General features: G+C 42.3%; 1 protein-coding gene across 1 annotated transcript in view; it reads right to left on the bottom strand.

The window, feature by feature from the left end:
• The window catches only part of MBOAT2 (membrane bound O-acyltransferase domain containing 2), an 89,741-nt gene extending 88,346 nt beyond the window's left edge, over positions 1-1,395 (bottom strand). The window contains exon 1 of the mRNA XM_061354659.1: positions 1,151-1,395. Within this exon, the coding sequence (XP_061210643.1) occupies positions 1,151-1,222 (72 nt within the window). The 5' untranslated portion in view covers positions 1,223-1,395. The remainder of the gene's footprint in view (positions 1-1,150) is intronic.
• Between the last annotated feature and the right edge of the window lie 22,059 nt (positions 1,396-23,454).

Here is a 23,454-nt window from a genome sequence, read left to right as displayed (position 1 = left end):
TTTGTCAGTTTTCCAGATCCTTTTTCATGGACATGTTTAACCTAAGGTTCCATTCAAAGAAATGGCTGAGGAAGACGGAAGGGGAAAAAGAATAATTCAGTCACTTCCAAAATTCATTCACTAGAACGCTCCTTCCTCTGTATTTAGCTTCCAGTTACTTCTTCTCACTTATTAAGCATATTTTGTAAGCCCAAACCATCAAATTCTCTCTACATAAGCACAGGCTGTTTCCCTTGATGTGTTTCATTTATTCATACATTAATGGAAATGTGAATTTTAGTAGGAATTCCTCACATGTAATTTCATGATGCTAAAATATTTCTATGAATATTTTAAGGTTACTTTACTCATGCGCTCACAAACACGTAAACAGTCTGTAGATTTAGGAGATTTAGACCACTTTCTCCATAAGCAAGCATTCTTGTACAACTTCAGCCACTAAACTCTGCAAACCTGAGTTTCCCCATCTTTGTAATCTTCTGATGTTCACTGCAAACGACAGGATTAACAACCTTCAGGAATTTCTATGTCACTCGGACAAAAGACACCACCGAAGCGTTCTGCCTACGAAGTACATACAAGATTCCCCACAGCATTGCGTGCAACACACAGTATCGTTTAAGGTAGCACGAAAACATCACCGGCAGGCGCACCTAGGCACAGCACACTGCGCTGGCCATTACTGCCCACCCTTCTCCCTGCCGACGGCCCCGTGCCCAGCTGCGGAGCCACATCTGGCCGCCGTGGGATCCCAACCAGGCGGCTCGGGGCGGCGCCGCGCAGCCCCGCGGCCTGACCCCGGCCCCGGGGGGGGCGCGCTCCGACAGCGGGAGGCGGCCGCGCTGCCGAACCGGGGGGCGCGGGGCGGGTGTGTGGAGCGAGCGCACCTGCACGCGGAGCGCGGCTCCCCGCCCCGGCGCCCCCCCGCGGGCCGCGGCCGCCCCGATCCCCTCTCCGCGGGTGCGTGAGATAACCGCCACCGTCCGCACGGCCCCGCGCCCGGCGGAGGGGGGGGGGGACACCCGGGGGAGATGGGGCGGGACGGGACAGCGCGAAGAGGGGGGCGCTCGCACGGTACGGCGAGCAGCGTCGCCCCTCCCCGGCGAGCCCCCGGGAGGCAGCAGCGGAGCAGGCGCCTCCCCATCCTCACCTGGTCCACGGGCAGCCGCACGGCATTGCTGAGGGGCTGCAGCAGCGTGGAGCCGGTGGTGCTGGTGGCCATGGCGAGGGCGCCTCCTCCCGCGCCGGGAGAACGGGCGATGAGGCCGGGAAATCGCTCCCCGCCGGGGTACCCGCAGCGGCAGCAACAACGGCGGCAGCGGCGGCGCGAAGAGCCCCAGCCCCGCACGGCGCCGTGACAACAAGGGGCCGGCGCGGTCCCGCCGCTGACTGGCAGCGCCGGCGGCCAACCCGCGCGCGGCGCCGCTGCGAAGTGACAGGCGGGTTCGCCCAATGCCCGCCTCTCGGCGGGGGGGGCGGGACCAGGCGGCTCCCCTCCGGCGGCCGCGGACATGGCTCGTCGTGGGGGGCGGGAGAGGAAAGATGGTGCCTGGGCAGGCGGGGGTCGGTGGGGTAAATCACGGGGAGAGGGGCGGCTCTGCGGCCGCCGCTCCGAGCTGAGGGCGGGCAGAAGCTGAGCGATGCGCGCAGGTACCGCGCAGGGCCCAGAGTGGCCTCGCCCTGCGGTAGGCGGGGTTGCGCGGGGCAGGGGCTCGGCCGCGCCTCTCCGCAGCGTGCGGAGCGCTGAGCTGCGCCGAGGTGTGAGCGACCGCGTCGAGGGCGAGGAGGGGGGAATGGGGCACCTGGGGGGAAATGGCATCCTCCAGGGTAGCCTGGCAGCGGAGCGTCCCAAGGAAGCAGGGTGCTGGCCTCACCAGTGGGGTCTGTGCCAGGCGGAGGTCGGGCAGCCGGGGTGGCAGCTGTGGAGGTACCTGCCGCTGAGAGCAGTACAAAACCATGCGGACACAGGTTTATGTTGAGGTAACGAGATCAGGCCCCACTGTGCTCCTAACCATCTCTCCATCACCATGAAGGGCACAGAGGCAGCTCAGCACTCAGTAGCTGCATGCCCAGTGGTGGATACACACAAGGTGTGAGGGTGGCATGACATCCTGAAGAAGTCACAAAAATACAATGAAACCCCTTTTTCCTACAGCCACCCACTGACTTACAGAAGTGTGTCTATCGTGGCTATAAGCCACAAGTTTCTAGCTTATCAACAGCCTGATTCTTAGAGAAGCCAGAAATAGTATAAACCATACCGAAAGAAGTGGTAAATGCTCCATCCCTGGCAGTGTCCAAGGCCAGGTTGGACGGAGCCTTGGGAGACATAGTCTAGTGTGTGGTGCCCATGGGACATAGTAAGGTCCTTTCAAACCCAAACCATTTTATGATTCTAAGCATGAATACTTTGTCAGCAGGTTCAGCCTAGCAGTGCAGGTCCCTCAAAGAAAGCAAGAAGTGATGTGATGATGTCAATAGTAAGGCAGCACAACTCTTCTGCCAGTTCAGTCAACACTATCCAATGTGAAACAGAGCAAAGCATGGAGTGAAGGCTTTAGGTTAGGTAGTGCAGCAAATTCCACCAGATGAACTTGTGCAGTAGACCCCTCACTAAATCATCCTGGATTAGCATCCTGCCTGCCTCTTTTGCTTTAGAGCTTCCAACAGAATTTTGTCTTAGGAAGCAGCTGTAGCCTTAAGCGTTCTAAATTTTGTGGTGTAGGAATATGCTCCTCTTACCCATAAAACTGCTCAAGAATCCTGGGTCTCAAGAGAAACCTGCAAGTTATTCCTTGCACTTTAGCAAGCGTTGTTTTATCATTCTTGTATACTCTACCTCCAAACCATGCTGTGATCTGTACTGTACACTCAATACAAAATTTCCACTGTTTTTAAGTATGTGAATGATGAAATGCCATGTCCAATATCATGCAAACAGTCTGAATTGTGTCTGGAGTAGTGGCTAGGTACAGTGATTTACACAGTCGTTTACATTCACCATTAATGCTAATTGGCAGTAGCAGGAAAATGGAGGTAAGTGTAATTACCTGAAATATCCGTTGTTTCTCTTACTGAATTGCAGACCACACTCTGTACTTCTGTTTTACCTTGTGGTAAGGTCTTTTATCTGCATTTAAAGAGACTGGTTAATAGGTACAAATAAGTGAGTTTAATTAGATTTCTTCATAGCGTAACAGGCAATTACAATTGTGGTAGCATCTGCAGTTTCAGAAGCAATAGCATGATGTTTTTGTAGTAAAGCAAAGAGAGCTGCTTTCAGGAAGGGGGGACAAAACCCAAAACCCAACCTTTCCCCAGTTAATTCTGAATCAGTCTCTTAAATCTAAACCTGCAAATTATCTATACACACGAGTAACTTCATAGGAGTGCAGTGCCACTATGTTCAGTACAGTCTGCTTTACGTTATACATATGTATATATGTATAAAAAGACTAAGCTCATTTTATGTGATTTTCTTGTAGTAAGGGGATGTATACCTACGCACAAATCTTTGGAAATCTTAACCTAAACATTCTCGAATGAAACCACAAAAAAGCTGCTTTAGAAAAGGCTGATAGCTAATTCTGAATCATAGTCTAGTCACAAGAAATGATTCTGGTGCATCTATATAAATCCATGGAGGTGGTGTTACTGAGACTTTCACAAAATACTCACAGCAAATAATCAACCTACTTGAGTGAACTCCTTACTGCCAATTAACAAAGTGCCCAAGAACAAGCTCATGATATCACAGCATCAATGTCAGTTGGTTTTATCACACAACCCTTCATTTTCTAGTCATTTGTATTATTTTTTTAAATGTATGGTTCTTGGAATGCTCAGAAAATACGAAAATATGCTTCCCTGCATGACTCCTAGGATCATGGGAGTTCATACTTAAAAGATATATTTACCTATACTACAAATCACAGTATCATAGACTCACAGAAGGGCTTGAGTTGGAAGGAACCTTAAAGTTCCAGCCCCACTGCCATGGTCAGGGACACCTTCCACTAGACCAGGTTGCTCAAAGCCTCATGCAGCCTGGGATGGGACAGCCACAACTTCACTATAACTAGTTTGCACCTATGGCACTAAGTTACATAATTACATCTTTCACAAGTTTCCAGGGGGAAAATGCATTGTGTTGAGAAGATGTTCTTGTGCTCTTACTTAGGAAGGTGTGCACTGTCAGAGGCAATGTCAGAGAAACATACCTTGAAAATAGTCACTACAGGAAGTGTTGCTGGGGGAGATTGGTTACATGAAGGAACAACAGGGGTCCTGCCCTACAGAGCTTAAAATCTGGCTTTGCAATTAAAAGTAAAGCATACAAATGCTGGTTGAAAAGAAAGTAACAGGAAAATAAGCAATTTCTGCCAGAGAAAAAGTAGCTTGTCTTTGATGTCTGCTGTAAAATGTATGGTAAGGGCTTTTGTGGGCACTGCAGTAAAACTAGGTCTTCTGCTTTTTTTTCATTGAAAGAAGTGTTCATTAGGTATGTTTTCAGAGCACTTCCTGCCTGTGTGAGACTACTACCTTGTGTGTGGGAAGGTGAAGCACTGGTTGGCAATAAGGTAGCATTCTTCATCAGATTGACACAATAACAGTAGAGCTAGTCCTGAAAGTTAAATGATGCTGTTAGAAGGAAGGCTGGTGAGGGATACAAGAAGGTAATGTGAAGAGAGTGAAACTTTCACCTAAGTGGGACAGTCTTCAATAAACATTACTACTTTCCTACTGTTTTAAATATTTGCTTGTAAGTGAACAAGAAGTGGTACTTCCACAGCAAAGTTCTTTCCACCAAAGGCTGTCAGGCAAAAGCAGGGCATGTTGATTCAGATAATCCTTGGAGAGCGTCTTGGCATATGATGATCTTCTGATGTTCTGCTATTAAGTTTTTATGGTCCCATAAGTGCTCATAGTTCTTAGGTATAAAAATAATCACAAAGACATCTCTCAGCCCTGCAGATATTACTTAATCTCATTACCAATTAAGAATTACTTAATTCTGGTTACTAAATCAGAATGATCTCATCTCACCAGAGGTTTCCTGTGAGCTGTGTTTATTTAACAAATTAAGATATTCAGGTGTTTACAGTACTATTTTTCCCATATGACATTCTACAGTAAAGAACAAAGAGAGAAGAGCTGTGGCAGCGGACAGGAAAGGATGACAGGACAAAGCTACTAGATGCACCACTGTGTACAGTTCTAGTTTCTCTGTTTGGTAAGGTTGCTCTGGGAACACATTCACAGTTGGAAAATAGGAACAATTGAAACTCCTTTTAACAAAGCAGACGAAAAGGAAAATGAGTTTCAGTATTAGCTATAGAGAGATGATCTCTCTTCTGTAGTAAAGTCTTATTTTAGCCTTACCTATCTGGCTTTGTTTAGCCTAAAATATTTGAGACTTCATTACAAAAAAAGAACATTTCTGCAAAAGCTTATGCCAGTCAAACCGAATCGCTGTTTATAAAAAAGATCTATTACTGACATTTTGGCATTTGTATCTTTGTTCCACCCTTCCTCCAGAGCAGCCTTTTGCCATCATTTCAAATATTCTGTACAGCCTAATAAACCTGTCTGCATCAGTTGTTTTCTGAACTAATATAACAATTAATGAACCAGTTCTGCTATATTAGTAATTTAGTGCCCAGTAGGAATTCTTCATGATACCATTGATTGCAGGCTCAAGTAACATTTGTTAGGCTCTTACTTATTAGGAAAATATAAATACCTTTCTACAGTCTAGCTACAAGACAACTAAAATCTCCCTGTGGCTCTTTTAGATTTTTGACTTGTTCCTTTAATTTGATCTTAGAGCTGCTCTTGAGAGTGAGCAAGCTTCTCTGGTTTTAATTCAGCAATCAGTTTCTGTCTTAAAACTGATTTGGACCAATTTTCTTTCCTTTAAGTGCTTAAGTTGTATAAATTCTCTGATGGGGAAATACATCGGTGTCTCCCAAAAACATAGACTTACGTTCATCTCAGAGCATTTTGGTTTTCAATTATAACATGAAGCCTGGTAACAGAATCAGGCAGAGCTTCTAAAGGAGGATGAGTGAAAGCTCATCTTTGCTGTTCAGCTGTAAATTTCAACACTCAGGTATAGATCTTAGAGATTATAATTTCCTTGCTAAATGAACTTCCTGCTTCCATGACAAGAACAAACCAAGTGACTTCAACAAGAAGTTACTTTGATAAATGAGCTGCCTTTTTAAAGCAAATTCTACTCTCAAATTCTTTATAGGGACAAACTGACAGCGTACAGTGTTTCAGAGTGTAATAACTGCTGCCGCATGCAATTGGGGGATTATTGTCACTCTGATGAGTGAAAAATTTGGGGCATAGAAGCCCTTTCTGAAGAGCTGAAATAAAAGCACTGAACTTCAAAGCTAAGTTTAAGAACTCATAACAATTCAGTTATGAGTTGCTCAGTTGTTTTGAGCTTAATTAGGCATTTACCAGACTATGGGAAATGTGGTGAAGGGGAAACAATGGTGATAACCTTGCAAGGAACCTACTACTGTAAAACAGTAGTAAAGAACTGTCATTATTGATATATACTTTCTGGGCATTATTGATTTAACTATTAAAAAAAATTCATATTAAACACATGAATAAATGTACAGTGAATACATCATTTAGTTTAATTTCCTGTCATACTGTAATAGCAGGGCAAGGAAATAACTTCTTTTAACAAGTTTCCCAAGTTTCTGGGCTGTCTTTGTATTGTGTCTCCTTGGCTGAAAGGGGAGACTTGACTTTCCCTTCTATCTGATGTTACAGGTTCTCAAACAGATCTTTGCTTGATCAAGGATCAAGCTTGAGCTCCATAAGCAGCTGAGCTGATTAGGAAGCTCAGCTCCCAGGGTTCCTCCCACTTGCCCTAGGTGGGTGCAACAAGATAGGACTAATACTCTTCTTTATTTGGATTGTTTCTGAAATAATAATATGACTTATTCATCCCAGAGTTGCTTTTAATGCCAACATAAGCTTCCAGCATGAAGTGAGTTTGTTCTAAGAGCAAAGGTTGAAGTGGGGGCGGGCAAAGTAAATAAGAAAATGCAATTTAAAATTAGGCTTACCAAGTAAGTTTTCTTTTCAGTTGCTTCAGGTTCACAGCTAACTTCAGGGAGAGAAAGAGAGGACAATGGAGCTTTATTTTTCTGTCCCCCAGGACTGGCTCACCCTAAATAGCTTTTTCAGTTCTTACAGTCATTACTACTTAGTGTGGTGTGGTTCCCCCTGTTCTTACGAAGTATCATGTTCAGTCCTGTTTGTGTTTCCATTCAGTAAGAAGTAGGATTTTTAACTTGAGGGGTTTCTGGGTTTAGCCCTTGTGCATTCATTAAGGCTTAAACTGTCCTGGTATTTTTGGAACATTTTGTAAGTTTTTGTTATAAGATGTCTTCAGTGTCCATGCATCTTATTAGATTTATTGTTTGCCATTCATTTTAAATTGTTTATGAAAATTGCACACATCAACACTAGAAAGGATAGGGTTGGTTATGCAACGCTTCATTCCCACCCTCTCATCATTCCCACTATCCCCTTCTCCACGCACAGTTTTGAGGGTCCTGCTCTTAAAATTCCTCCCTTGCTACTTCTGACTCTGGCCGTGCTAGTCAGCACAGCTTGAGGTACCTCCTCTTTGCCAGCCAGTAAGTCATGTTGGACTGTTCAGCAGCCAAAACTGGCAGTGTGTGTCAGAATCTGGGGGGGGGGGGGGGGGAAATGCAGGTACTTGGGACGTTAGACCTGTCAGCCACACACTGGAACAGCCCAGTGCAATTGAATTTGTCACTGGGGCAGAGCCTGTGTGTTTCTGCATTTCTTCCAGGACTCACCTGCTTCCCCAATGCCTTTCTCTTGCTTTGCACAACAAGTGAGAGACTGTTGGTGTCTATTCTGGTGGGTAAACCTTCCCTTTGCTTTTCAGAGCAGCAGCATAGGGGAAGCTTTGCTCAGCTCGGAGATCTACAGACCTGAGAGGAAATGGACCCAGAGCCTCACAACACTCAGCTACTGACTGTAAAAATACCTCATTGAGATTTAAATTTAGTTAGTTGCATCTTAGCTTGATGTTCTGTCTGCCAAGTGTCCCTCTGTGAGCATGTCTGCATTGTCCAAACACAGGTCTGTGAGATAATTTCATAGTAACGTAGCCACAACACACCCAAAGCTTCAATGAGTAATGTTCCGGGAACAGTAGCCAAAGTTGCATATTAGCATTCATGTTTCTGATTGTTGTTTCAAGTCATATACAAGCTCAGATATGTGTTCCATTTATGTAAGCATTGTCATTTGCATAAATAAAGCCAGGAGCTGTTCAAGCAGCAGTCTCTCTAAATGTGCACTCTGTGAACCTGATACGCTGTAGGATATGCATTTCAGAAAACGTATTGAGGAAACTGAAGAAACATTTTAATAAATTAAGTATAGTAATTGGTAAACTCTCTTTTTTCCTTGCTGGTTCAATTAAATGCTTATCACATTAGATACATTTATCCCACTGTATTTTATGCCATGCTTTATTCTTTTGACTCCCTAAACTATATAAGAGCAGAATTTTTTAAATTTATATTTATGATGATAGTAAATTTAACATGTTTCTAAAACATACTTTAATGGGGGGGTTTAATGGGGGGGATATTTAGGGCCTTGAAAGATTTAACAGCCTGAATGAATAGGCAGTATTTCATCTCTTGCTTTATATCAGTAGCACCTTCAGCACTTCTATGAAGATTAGGGTATATGTCTGCATATAACAAAGCCTGTTCATAACATCACCTTGCTGTACTCTGTTATGGAGGTCAGAATAGTTCATTTCATAACATTTTGTTCATATGTCTCTGTTGTAGAGCAAATGTTTGACGTTGCTGCTTGGTTTGTTTCATCCTGCTCCTAGTTTTGACATTTTTATTGACAAATTATAATCACATTTGCTTTTAATAAGGAATTGTGAGTGTTAAAGACTTTGTAGGAGCAGTGCCTCTATCACCTTGTCTTGTTTAAATGTGAAGTACAATTATTACAAAATCAAAAGTACAATGAAGAAGCTTAACTGTTCCCGTTTTAATTCTAGAAGTATCACATTAAAGTGAAACTCCATGAAAGAACATAGAACAGACAACAAATTTTAAAGTACGTAGTTATTCTGTGGAATTCCCTACCAGAAAATAAAATTCATTTGAAAGGTCTTTTTAGAAATACCAGCAATGGTAGACATAGTTTAAGATCACAAGGAACATAAACATTTGAGCCTTGGAGTTAATTAGGTAAGGAATTGTTACCTGTTCTGTGGAAGAAACTTAGGTGTGGAATATTATGTAAGTGACTTCTCAGATGTTCTATACCTTTTTGAAAGATGCTAGGGAGAAAAAGGATGCCAGACCCCTGATCTGATTCCCTAGTGCTGTAAAGTTATCCCACCTCTTCTTAACTATGCCTATTCCTATTAGAGAGTTACTGTGTCACAGTGAAGAAATACTAACTTCAGGATCCTGCAGTATATAACATTGCAGGGGACCCTTGAAGCTGAACAGAGCAATGTTCCTGCAATGCTCCAGTCGAGTTAATACCATGAATAGTGTGATTGATGTTCTCGGGGCTGCACTCCTGCTGTTTTAAACAGGAAGCTCTTCCAGTACCGCTTCAGTTCAGCAAACGAGGCCACTTCCTTAACAATACAATAACAGGAATTTGATCAGAAACTTTAAAATTCAGTTCTTGAAGGCATGGAGATGATTGCTTTCTTTCTTGCATTATCTCTAGCATTTAGTTATAAAAGCTACGGATTTTGTTTGAAAAAACCTGCTTTTTTCATATACTTTTCACAAGGAGGAATCTACCTTTCCTATGATTGCTAAAATATTGTTCCAGTTTTGTGAGAGATTTGTCATTCTTCTTCCTTTCCCTAGGCTACATTTAGGTTGCAGATATCACAATATGATTCTGCAGGAACATGCCCTCAGCTGCTTCTCACTGTTTTTCATCTTCTAATACCCACATGTGGTTCCCTGCAAAGAAAAATGGTAAGTTTACGCTTTGTTCAGGTGTAGGTTGCTCGAGAGGCAGCCCTCAGTCACTGTATTCATTTGCTACTTCTAATAAAGATACAATAAATAGCACAGCTAAATAAAACTGAATGATTTATACTGCAGAACTAAATTATTTGCCTTGGGTTTTACTGGTAAGATTTCATAGATCCCAGGCCACAGAGAGCAGTGGAAAATGCTCTGGAGCTCTGAAGACTTAACCTCAGTAGAGAAGGATCGAGTTAGGAAACACTTAAACAAGTAGAGCATACATAAGCCTGTAGGATTTGGTGGGATTCATCCATGCATGCAGGCTGCTCTCAATTATATCTGGAAGGTCATGGCAATTGGAAGAGGTTCCTGGAATCTGTGAGAAAGCAAATATCCTACCTGTCTTCCAGAAGGGCAAGAAGGAGAATCCAGGGAACTGCAAGCCTGTCAGCCTCACTTTAACCTCACAGAAGATCCTTTCAGATACGTTATGGACAAGATGATCAGGAGCTGTCAACATGATGTTAAGTGGGAAAATGAAAATGAGAAATGGGCCAGCTCTTGTTTGTGGCCCTCATAAAGTTCAACAGAGGGAAATGGCAAGTCCAAATGCCAATGCAGCGGGTGAGGATTGACCCTGTGCACTAGTACACGTTGAAGCCTGGAAAGCAGCTTTGCAGAAAAGAGCCCATGGTGCCTTGTGGGCAAAAAGTTGACCACAAGCCAGCATCCTGAGCATTGCCAGCAGGTCAGAGGAATTTTCTTCCTCTCTAGTGAGGCACTGATGAAAGCACAGCTTGAGTACTGTGTCTGGTTCTGGGCTCCCCAGCACAAGAGATACGTGCACATAGTAGAGGAGTTTCAGTGAAGGGTCATAAAGATTAAGAGAATGGAGCACGTGTCATACAAGTAGAGGCTGAGAGAGCTGGGGTTGTTTAGCCTAGAGGAAAGACAGCTTGGGAGATCATATTGATGTGTGTAAATACTGAAAGGGAGATAGTAAAAGACAACAGAACCAGTACCTTTTCACTGCTGCTCAGAAAGGACAAGTGGCAAAGGGCACAAATTGAAAGACAGGAAATTCCATTTAAATAAAAGAAGTAATTTCTTTACAGTGAGAGTGGCCAAACACTGAAACAGATTTCCCAGAAGGGTTGTGGAGTCTTCAGGCTTGGAGATCCTTGAAACCCAACTCGATGAGGAGCTGAGCAGCCTGCTGTAGTTGACCTGTCTTTGAGCAGGGTGGGGCCTGAACTAGACAATCTGGGGAGGTCCCTTCATGCCTCTACTATTACTTTTCTGTGAGTCTACCAAATTAGAAAGGGTTAAGATAAATGCTATCATTTGCAAATGGAGGTTAAGAGCATAAGGAGCCAGTTAAAGCCTCGAGGTACATTGTTAGCTAGGAGTTTCTATTCAAGAAAATAGGATTTGTGCATACTAGGAGTGAAATATATGTAAATGGACAAATGCCTGCAAAGCAGACTTCAACAGTTCCTTTTGGCACTCTATGCTAAGTTGTTAATAGATGTCCTCCAGATTGGAATTCCCAATTGTAGAGAGATCTTTGAATGAAAAAGTAGTTTAAAATCCTTTTCAAGTTCTGTTGAAATCTGTTAATTCATGGAACCTGCTGGGAAGCCCTATGATTCAACCATGCACAGATTGGTATTTTTAATGAGTGTTTGAAGAACTCAAATTACCAAGTCTAAGAAATTGCAAAAAATTGTAGCTTTTATGTATATGTGCAACAGTGTCACTAAACAAAGGGGAAACAGCATAAAGATGCTTCTCTCCATTCTTTACTGAGTCTTTGTTTAGTAGCTCATGTGCACTCTCTGACTCTCTGGCTTTTGGATTTGCCAGGGCTGATGCCATGTTTTGGATGGTGCCAGGTGTGGTACTCAGGTAAATCACTCATTTTCCTGCAGTTTATTCCTTACTGTAGTTATACCTACTCTGTATTAAGTTCTCTTCCCTTTTTTCTTTGTTTTGTGTCCTTTATTTCCCCTCCCATCTCCTTGGGCATGGCACAGCATGTGTTGGGAGACACACCACACTCAAGCTTCAGTTTCTCCCTTGAATGAGAGATTCTACAGCCATTCTTCAACAATTCAGACATTTCGCCTGGATCTACAGCTCTGCAGGCCTTAGCAGAGATTCATCAACTTCCCTTTTCTTTCATGATAGGCTCCAATAGTCTCTTTTGGACCCACACGCAATTAGCCTGTCCAGAACAACTGCAAAGGCTTTCCCTTTTCTCTTCGGTAACAGATGGGTGCTTGCGTGTTTGGGAACGAAGATAAAGACTGGACCTGTATTTCTTTGCCATCTGCTTCCTTGACAACCTCTCTCTAAACTGTGTGGAAGAGGACTAGCAGGGTCTCCAGCATGATGTTTCTACATAAGCTAATAAAAAGGCATGGTTCCATGATTCTAAAGTTTTACAGTAAAAGGAGAAAAACGCCATGAAATCAGTTAAATCATCAAAGCTTGACACAGTTATGTAAATTTTACAAGGATAAAGCTGCATCACATAAGACAGAACATATTCATCAACTCAATCTTTGCAATATATAATTATTTATCTCATGTATACAATTCCACCCATAAATAAAAAAAAAAAAAAAAGCCAAAATGTCATGTATCAAATTCTGCAGCACTGTAAAATAAAAGCATATAGCTATGGATTCTATACCCGACATGAAAAAGCCTGTTGACAGATGTGCTTGTGTTGGAGGGATCACAAGGTCTAAACTGCTTAATTGCATCATTCTCCCTCTTGCTCATGTACACTTGGGTTTGTCCTGCAAGTTGAGAAGCTTTTTTAATCCCATGCTGTTTTCTGAAACTTATGCAAGGTCATAATACCCATGTGCATGCTGCGCTGCTTGGCTGTCTGGCTGTGTTATCCTCAAGAAGCATTGCCAGTTTCCTACAGCACCCAATAAAACAGCCTTTTCCTTTGGGAAAGTGATCTGTGTTTCTCTATTATCCCAAAGGTATGGACTATTTTAATCCTCCAAAGTCTGCACTTTACTGATCTCAACTCAGACTTTCATGCTTTCTGCTGTGGAGAATAACAAAAACATGTAACTTTACATCTGCAAGTCATGTTTTCTTTTTGGGGAACAATGCACAGATGTATTGTAGAGAGTCATTACAGCACTAAGGAGGAGATAAGGCAGGAAGGAAGGAAGCAGTACAGATGTGGAAGATTTAATCCATGGCTACATAGAGGGCTTTTCAGAGCAGGATAACTCTTCTTGCTTACACTGTTCATACTTCTCCCAACATACAGGACAATATCAATGTTCCCACAACCTCTGCCTGAGGAACTTGACTCAAATCTCTAGTGTCTTAGACAAGAAATGGTATAGATTGTCTACCCTGAGCTGGTGTTGGCAAGTCAACTGACTCAATAGATTACTAAAAGCTCAATAGATAAACCATGTTATTAGGAACACACCCAAAATACTAGCTGTTTTTAGGATGTTACAGAATACAATGTCTACTTGATTGCACAATTTGAGAGATCCAAGTTAACCTCAGAAAGTAGTGTTCCTTTGTTCTGCAGGATTAGGGGATTGTTTTGTTGGGGAACATTCATAAACACCCATATGGACGGAGGCTCCACTTCAACATGTTCTGAAACAAGTGAGCACTTGGCTCCTTGAACAGCCAAAACTTTCTGCTACACTTACAGCCCTCTGTCACAGTTCCGGGGGAACTGAGCCTGTCATCTCCTGACATGGCCTGAAAGCAACCTCGCATAATATGGGACATGCAGAACATTTTGTTCTTAGTTGCTCAAGGTAGCAGAGTTCCACAGTCATAACGCAGTCGTGCAGGCAATGTTGACCTAGGCCAAGAGAGGCTAGTGAAATTAATGTTGAACATGTTTACTTCCCTGACAGTTACAGGTACTTTCATAAGTAATTGCCTGCAACCATGTACAGTGTTAAGTTGCAAAATACCTTGCGACACATCCTCATTTCTTGCAGGCAGTATGATCTATATTTGCTTAAGCTTCTAGTGTCTGGTGACTGTTCTGCCTGCTGTGTTTTGTCACAGATTAATTTTCGGACTTCATTAGTGAAGCATTTAATTACTGTGGGGAGCAATATGACCTGTTTGAACAGAAAACCCTACTAAATTCACAAGGTATACAGGAAACCATTTAAGAAGCCCCATCAGATTGTAAGAAAAAGTAAATGTACTTTCTAACTGTAGGAATGCATGCAGACAAACCAAAATTCAACTTCTGAAATGTTAGGATTGGAGCATGAGTTGTGATTTTTTCTGCACTTGAGGGTTTTCTTTCCCCCCCCTTTTTCTTTGTTTGGTATGGACTGAAGAGGCTGCTTGACCACTGAGGTCACACAAGAACCTCTTAAATCCTTGTCTTTGCTTTTTTCATTCTCTGAGAAGCCATAGACCAAAGATTCAGAGGAGTTTGGGATGCCTGCCTCTGAACCTGCAGGGGAGCTTACGAGACAAGAGCATGTGTCCTTACATCTGTAGGAGCTGTTTCTCAGAGCCCCGGCAAAAGTGCTAGTGCTGGGACTTGCAAACACTCTTCTTTTTCCTGCTTGTTTATGGACCTTCATCACCGAACCAACACTCAAAGTGGTTTTGGTCTACTTCCACCAAAGTATTTCTCTTTCCAGAACCCTGCCAAGGTTTGCAATTCTCATATGTCTGCAATAAGTTCCATGACTTTTTGCCTCTTAATTTGGGTATAAAGGTGCATTTTCTCCTGGCCTTACGCTATGGTGACCCTGTGCTCATTCTCCTGTATTTACAGTGTCTGCTATGGCAAAAACCAGTCCCTTCAGTAATGCTTTTTCAGTTATCAAGACAAGACATGGACTTCCAGTGTAGGAATGAATTACTTCTACATTACAGGATTGCAGTTTGCAGACTTGATTTTATTTTGTGTCATTTCACCTTTGAGCTCAGCAGTCCTTGGAGGTTTCTGCTAAAATGTGTCAAGGTGACAAGAGACTGTATTGTGAGAAGGTGTTTTTCATTTGTTGCTTTGTTTAAATCACTTTTACAAGCTGACTGACTTCTAATTGAAAATGGTTTACCTCTCAGCACTAATGTGGCTAAACAGATAATTACAGCCTCAGCCATGGGCCTGTTTGACTTTCTCAGAGCCCAGACAACCCGCTAGTGATATAAATACCTTAGAGATCCTGAATGGGAAAAAGATGAAATCTCCAAGGGCTGCATGGCCTAAGCATTTTCTTCAGGCTGGGCAAAGTCTTTTAATAGCCTTATGAACACATAATGTTAGTAAAATGAGAAATATCCTTAACTACAAGTGCTCAAATACAAACTGCAATATTAGTTGACCAAATCCATTGCCTAAAATGCTTTCTCCCTTAAATATTGTCAATTATTACTTTGTAGCTGGATCTGGAAGAGTCCTGATCTGAAGTAGCTACTTTTTGAATGTACCTGCCAACCAGCCTTCCCAACTACCCTTTCAAGGACCATTTACCTGCCACAGCAGAAGAAGAAGTGAATGGTATGCAGTTTATCACCAGAACCTCCCATGATATAGCTCTACAACTGTGAATGCTCCAAGAAACCCTTGCCAAAAAGCACTGGCTGCTGCAGTGCCTGGGATGGCTTCCACCTGAACCAGACCAGCGGTACAGACCTCTGGTGATTTTTAACATTAACAAATGTCACCCACTAACAGCCTCACAGTTGAAAAGTTGAATCACAACTTAACTTTGCTAAAACTTTTCCTTAGACTACTTCACAAGCATTGTGCTTATGCAGATGATGATGATGGTGATGATGATGGTTGTTTATTATTAGTGAAGTACAGGTTGCGGAATTTCCCAATACAAACTGTATTTGCTTAGGGAACAGCCCTCCATGAAAACAGTATCATTAGTATAAATTAACCAAGGAGAAAGAAGACAAAGGAAATGGTTGACTTTAACAGTTCTGCAGCATGGATGCTGGTACATCACTTAAGGTTGGGACATGGAGACAGTGTGGGAAAAGCTGCCATTCTCATAGGTTCTGAAATGGCAGATCCATCAAAGCTGTCTCACTGTGAAGAAACTGGCCAATAAGTATCCAAGGCAATAAGTATCCCCTATCTTTTAGGGGAAAAATACTGGGTTAGATTGTTTCCTTTGCAAATTACTGTACCATGCTTGGCTGGAGGCAGCAGTCAAACCAGGTAATACAACGTTATCAGCTGTTATGTGAGCTGACCATACTTCCCCAATCAGAGAGTGATCTGAATTAGAAGAAACCTTAGAGATTATCTAGTTCCAACCCTCTGCAACGGGCACAGACACCTTCCACTGCTCAAAGCTGCATCACTGGCCTTGAACACTGTCAGGGATGGGGTAGCCACGTATTCATCTGCAAGTGCTGAAATCATGACCTGCCTTGTTTTGCTATTTGAATACTTATGCACATAATTGCATATTTAAAATTATGAAAAAAACCTTTGTGTGGAAATCTCTGATATACGTTTTATTACATAACTGAAAAAACCCAAACCACTATGGCAATCCAAAGTGATACAATTCCTCAGTTTATGTATATAAACCCCACCTCCTGTTGGTAGTCATCCATGCAAGTATCGGAGATAATCCCATTATGTGGTTTCTTCCATAGTTCAAACCCAGTCAGTCTGTGAGGAGGACAGAACCCTTTCTAACAGCAAGGCTCCTTGTAGCCCTCTATCCAGAAATCTTCTCCCCATTGCACAGAAGTTTTCCTCAAACAGCAACAAAATCAGTGTTTGCTGGTTTGAAGGTCTCATTCAGAGCAGAGGGATTTCTCCCAGTGCACTGGGTCCCCTGATAATTATCTAGCATCAGCAGGAACCATTTGTTAAGGAGGTTGCTCCACATCTGTTGGGACAACTGGCCATGTTTGTGCTGTAGTAACTTCATGGCATGCCCTTCTACCCCTCCTTTTTTACCCCTCTGAAAAAGTGACCTGTGAAAAAAGATAGGAAAGATATAGAAAGTTCTGTGCTGAAGGCAATGTAAGTACTTTACTGGGCTCTATATAGCAAAGACTTGAAGCCAGGGCACATCCAGGCATGGTTCAGACTTGTTGCCTTTCAGGAAGTTAGCGTCATATGTCTGATGCTCTCCTCAGATTGCTATGTGCCACCTCCCTCAAGACAGCATTGCTGCAATGTGCTTAATATATCAGCTGAGCTCATGAGGCCTTTTGTGTCCCTGCTGGGATCTGACTGGGATTTGACTGCACTCTTCCTACCCATCAGCTGTTATGTCAGGAACGTATGACTTGGGCTGGCAGCCTGGGACAGCCCACAGTAATGAGGGGCTGGAAGCCAAACACCAAGTTCTACAGTACTGCCTCAGTAAAGCAGCAGAATGGGAAAGTTTGACAAAAGACAGAAGAGCAGGAGATTTGGGGGATGCCGACTGGAGGATGGACTAGCTTAAATCCCAGCAGCTTGTAGTTCTTCTGCAGCCATTGTGCAAAAGACCAGGATAAAGTAGGAACAGCAGCTGAAGCAGGTGTAGGAGTGAAATGTGAGTCCCTAAATCAGGCTGCCATTATGCCACAAAACAAATATAGGAGCATGGAGGACTGCTTCTCAGGTGGTCTGGAGAGAAGCAGGAGCAAGAACCCACAACCATACATACATTGGTAACCTGTTACCAGTGTGTGCTAGAGGAGACCCTGTCATGGCAGTGCCTGCAGAGCTGCTGGAGCACTGTCAGGCACATCTGTGACCATGCAGCACTGCAACACAGCTTCACCATGGCCAGAAACAAGCCATCATCTTTGTCCTGAGTCTGCAAGGCCTCAGGCTCTGCCTACACTGTTCTTCACCTGCCTGCAGCTTTGTTTTCCTTGGATTAGCCATAACAGCAATTTCTGTCATTGACCAGGTCTGTGTGTTTGTGTGGTAGACCAGTTTAATATAGACAACAGTAACAAGTAGTTGCTCTGGGTAGAAAGTAACATTTACAACTCTGACACCATGATGTCCTGTAGAGCAGTGCAAGGCTGGTACAGTAGCAGAGGTGTTGAGAAGTGGAGACATGGGATGTGGGATAGAGACGTGCCAGGTGGTGTGGGTGGTGAGGGACGGGGCACAGGCTGGCACTGGAGACCCTAAAGCCATAAACAGCTCTGTAACAGTCAGCTAAAAGAACCTGAAGACCTAGAGCTGGATAAAGCTGGGTTGAGGAGTAACAAAGATAACAAAGAAATAGTATCTAATACATTTAAATAGGACCATATATACTAAATCTGGATGTTACCTGGACCTACAGACCAATTAAGAAAGACAAAGGTAAATGTGTGATAACATACATATATGAGCCTAAGTAGAAGAAAGAAAGGAAGACCTCTATTACTGTAACTTTCCATATATAAATATCCTACCTGCATTATTATTTTTTGGTTTTCTGTGATAATTAGATCTAGACTGTTGATGATTCCAGGGATGGAGCATTTGCCACTCCTTTGGGCAATCTGTTCCAGTGCCTCACTACCCTTACAGTAAAGATCTTCTTCCTCGTGTTTTCACTATGTGACTACACCCTTGTTTCCCATGGATTTTAATCTTGAGATGTCTTAATTTATGATATAATTATGTAGTTTTGACACTACCATAAAGCCATTGTCCTTGGTATGATTTTTTCTCTTCTTTTCAGTGCTCTGAAGTAAACCTCTAGATTGACCACAAGATTACTCAGGAGTTCAGATTTCAATGCTAATTTTTGTTTAAAGATAAGCAATAGGAATTACTACTAGTTGCATATGTACGGTTCTTCTTACCCAGCAAGTGCACAGCACTTTACAAATATTGATGGACTCAGTCTTGTAGTGCCAAGAAAATGTAAGTAAGCATAAATTTGGGCACTCAGCATGAAACAGATCTGATAATATTTGTCTGTAATAAAAGTGTGTAGTGGTTTATGATGATTTACTAAGCCCATTGACTCACTATGTAACCAAAACCTGGTTAAAAGAACTGGGGAGTGGCTGTGTAGGACAAGGGGCAAGGATTGTACAGCTGAGAAGGGTTTGCTAGGGCGGGACACTGTAAACATAAGCCAGAAAGCTTGAATTATTTCTTTCCCCACTTTATTTCTTTTTTATGGTTGTCAAATGACAGAAAGGGACAAGTTACTTTGAAAGTGTCATGGAGCATGTTAAGCTCAACATCTGTTCATGTTAGAACTGCATCTGCTTTGAGATGGGAAACTTGAAGAAGAAAGCATATAAGGAATGTTGCAGCAGCAAGTATTGCCTCAGCAAAGCCAGCCTCTGGCTTTATTTGGGAAATCTTATGTGTTTCCTTTTATAAATTAATCAAATCAGTTTCTCAGTACTGTTACGTTGTTTGCCCTTACAACTCACATTGGCAAGTTTTTATGAGAAACTCACTAGTTTGTTGTTCTGTCAGTAAAAATCAACTTGGGTACCTTGATACCCACTGTGTGCTTTAATTTGAAGAGCACACTTCCTTTCGTGTGCTTCTTTAAATCAAAATTTACTTTAAAGTCCCATTCCCAGCGATGGTCCTGCACTGGGAGCTGCCCTTACAAAGTACCTGTAATTTTTTTCTGGTTCTGGCATTTTAAGTCATCTTTCTGTTGTTTTCTTCACTTATTGCCAGTGCCCTAAAGTTACTGGTGTAAAAAATTTGGCCTAAGTGCAATCATTTTACCACAGTGAATTGCATTTGCTGTCACTTTGCTATGTGTGTTGAAGAGGTTTTCCTTGATTCTTCCATTCATACATTTCTACATTGTTTTGAATTAGGCACTCAGCATGCTGGACTGGATGGACAGCTCAGAATTCAGCATTCACCTGTCCTGCCCTGCATTATGGGATGTTTTCCTTTTTCATTGGCAAGGTTCATAGATTGTTAACAAAAGGAATGGAGATCAAATTAACAAAACTGTACACTTCCTCTGCTGGCATTACATAAATGCTGTATATTTCAAGCCATTTCAGCCATTCAATACATGTTAAGCTATTTTCAAAGACTGCTGGCCAGCCAGGGGAATCTACTGCTAAGCTCTGCTCTTCTTAAGGAGAAAACGTTGCACTTGCATTTGGAATTATTTATTGATTTTGCATTCAAAGTAGAGACAAAAGTCAAATATAAAATGTGATTTAAAAACAAGCTAGGGGTTTCCAGTGCTATCTGACATGAATCACAACTTGTCTCCAGCCAGTGATTGACTCCACCCCACAAGGCAGGTAAGTATGAAGCTTAACACACTCCCATGCACACCTCATGCAATTCACATGTTTTAATATTTTACACGATTAGCATCTTCCAGTATAACTCCAGTATTAGTTATTCTAGTATTTATTAAGCAAGAGTGCATGTTGTGTGCTTGACAGTTTTCACCACACAGGTAGGTGGCCCCTGCTTAGGCGGTTACAACAAACTGTTCTGAATAGAATGCACTGCAAATCAGTAATTAATTTAGTAAAAAATTGGTTTTAGCTGCAGTCACTCAGCTTTGTTGTGGAAAAATAAGAAAAGCTTATTAGAAAACAAGGTTATGTTTGTGGAATAGGTCCAATGTAATAGCATTAATGAGCATATGCAGTTGGCAGCTTGTAGCCTTCATGTTGAGTCAAAAGTCATTCTGTAGATAAATTTGTTTTAAACTTACATACTGCTGGGATATCATCGTCATTGTTTGCGATCAAATGTCTGCTGAGAAGCCCTACTGAGATAGACATTGAATGACATCGTTGCAGCTTCAGTTGACTAATAGTGCCTGATAGCTTGGACCAGTTTTAGCACAGACAGCAGGCTTTCCAGAAGCTGGCAGTGTGTTCCCTTCATGTCTGGTTTGGTGCCTTCTACATCTCCAATGACATCTGCATTGTGCAGAATAAGTGCTGTGAGCCATCCCATTCCCAGTGTCCCTTTTTCTTGGTCAGCACAATAAATTCCCTTTCATGTCCGGTAAAAGGGCAAACCATGGATTGAACAAGGAAGCCTCCAGCTGTGAGTTAAGACTGTGGCTGCTGAGTGATTCTATGTTTGAATGTTACTTCTTTGTATTGCTAATGAGCTTGGTTGTCATGAAAATTAGATTCTTCAGCAGAACTAGTGAGAACCCCTTTACGATTTCAAATAGTATTACTGTTTTGTAAATTCAGAATATTTTTTTTCAGTTTTTTTTTTTTTTTTTGTACAATTTTATGTCCTAGCATGGCATATACAGGTGCTAGGAAATGACTACTGTTTCTGTACAAAGAAAATACATATTCTTTTTAAAACTTGTTTGACTTGGCAGCTTTCAAAGTCATTAGCCTTTGTTAATGTGGTCAGTTATGGATTAAGAGCCCTCATTTTGTTCCCCGGACACAAAGATATCTGTCCCTGCATCTTCTACAAGGAATTGAGGAAGGTAATGAAGGAGTCACTTCTGGAAAAAGTATACCTAGAGCATCTTTATCTTTTTTATTATCAGTTCTTACTGTTAGCCAGCCTGCAGTGGTCAGTGGGCAAAGGCAATGAACGAGGCAGGAAAGAGACAACCAGGAAGTTTGGATGATATAAGCCATTTTCGCAGAAATAAGTTGAGAAATGCAGTGACAGACCAACACTGTGGAAAGGCACACTGACAGCACGACCCATGCGCTCACACCCATCACTGTTGACTGCTCTTGTTAGCACTTAAGTTCAGTCAGGATACATGGACTGTCAGGGCGGTACAGAAGAGGTTTGCAGCACCATTTGCTTGTCACTGAACCAGGAAATCCAGAGCAGGGAGCTCATGATGGGCTCTGTTGGAAGTCAGATCTGGTATTCCAGTGGGAACGCTATATAAAGATCCCTGGTAACAAGTTGTGTGGAAACATGGGCCCATTTGCCCAAATGAGCAAGGAAGAAAATGTCTTCTCCTCAGGCTATTGGGGGTGCTAGTGGATTATTCTTATTTTGGGAGACTTTACTTCCATAGTTCATGAGAGTTGTTAGCCCATGAGAAAAGAGTTTAGCCATAACCTAAGGGACTGTTGAAAGCCTGTGGGATGTTCTTTTGAAGTGCTGAAAGAGAAATTATGTCTTTAACGGCAAGGCTAGAGATTAGCCTTTGCCTTTGCATCACGAAGTGTTCCAGGGAGAAACGCCTGCTATTGTACAACACTGGGGAGAGCAAAGGATTATGTCTGGGAAGTGAATAAAAGAACAGCTCAAAAGGATGCAGGTAAAGGATATGAAGCAGCCAGGGAAACAAATCCTCCCATTTGTGGCCAAAAGAAAACAACGGTTAAGGATTATGCTATAAGCAAGGAAACATGTTTGTATCTGACTTCATTAGGGATAATTGTATGGACTCCAGATTCTGATATGTGAGGTTAAACTGTACTTGAATAACATTTTCCAGAAAAATAGTAGCAACAAATTTATATGAGACAATGAACCTTTCACAGAAATAAAGGCATGGAAGATTCTGATAAAAGACCAATAAGCATGAGGAGTGATCAAAATAAAGTTCTTCAGACCTACTGATCTGTAATTAGGCAGAGGGAAATTGTAGTTCCATTAATGATGGGGGTTTTATGCTTTGTGAGGGTAGAAGATGGAAGGACACTACTTCCATCATCTGGACCACCAGTTCCGTTTGTTGCTTTGGCAGTCTGAATCCTCACCAGTTCAGGCTGCTCAGAGACCTGAGCACCACCTCTCTGCTTCAGGTATTGCAAGTGAGATGAATTCTGCCTTCACAAAACCTCTCCAGCTTTTAGAAATCTAACAGGTTCTCTGAGAGAAGTAAAGTTCTTTCCCTCAGGATTGTAAGTGCTACAGAAAATCAGAAACTGAGGCTTCAGAAGATAAATAACAGGAACATATGAATTCTTCAAGATCTCAGTGGTCCAATTACACCATTTTCTTTATGAAGACTCAGCTCATGAAAAACTGAGTATACTAATAAAACTGTGAGTCATCGTGCCTTTCTTACTGATTCTTGTTATCTTTCTGTATCCGAGGCAATAATAAACATGATTTATGTGCACTGTGTTTAATTTCCCGTGGTGTTCTAATCTCACGTTGGTGTGGGGGAAAAGTCAATGAAGATGGATGGTGAGCAGAATGCAAACTGGGAGGCAGGAAGCAAATGTGGCCAGAAATTTCCACATCTCTCATATTGCAGAGATAAGTAACACTTTTACATCCTAAAGCTGATGCCATTTAGACTATATTAAAAGAAAGAGTGATGTGACTGGTAAGCCAGAAAGATGGTCCCATCTGTACCCACAAAAAATGCCCATTTAAATCCCATTGTGCAGACGAACCATCATATGGTGCTTCATACTGAGGAGCATTGCTTCTCCACAGCACTGCTGACCAGGAACAAGCTTCTGTATGGATGTATTCTGTAAAGTTCAGATAATCTAATCCATACTG

The sequence above is a fragment of the Neopsephotus bourkii genome, unplaced genomic scaffold, assembly GCF_033783945.1.
Source record: "Neopsephotus bourkii isolate Nb327-2 ecotype Australia unplaced genomic scaffold, CSIRO-AGI_Nbou_v1 NB_74, whole genome shotgun sequence".
NCBI classification, from domain to species: domain Eukaryota; kingdom Metazoa; phylum Chordata; class Aves; order Psittaciformes; family Psittacidae; genus Neopsephotus; species Neopsephotus bourkii.
Note: the sequence above shows the minus strand (reverse complement) of the source record. Positions and strands in the feature narration are given on the sequence as shown.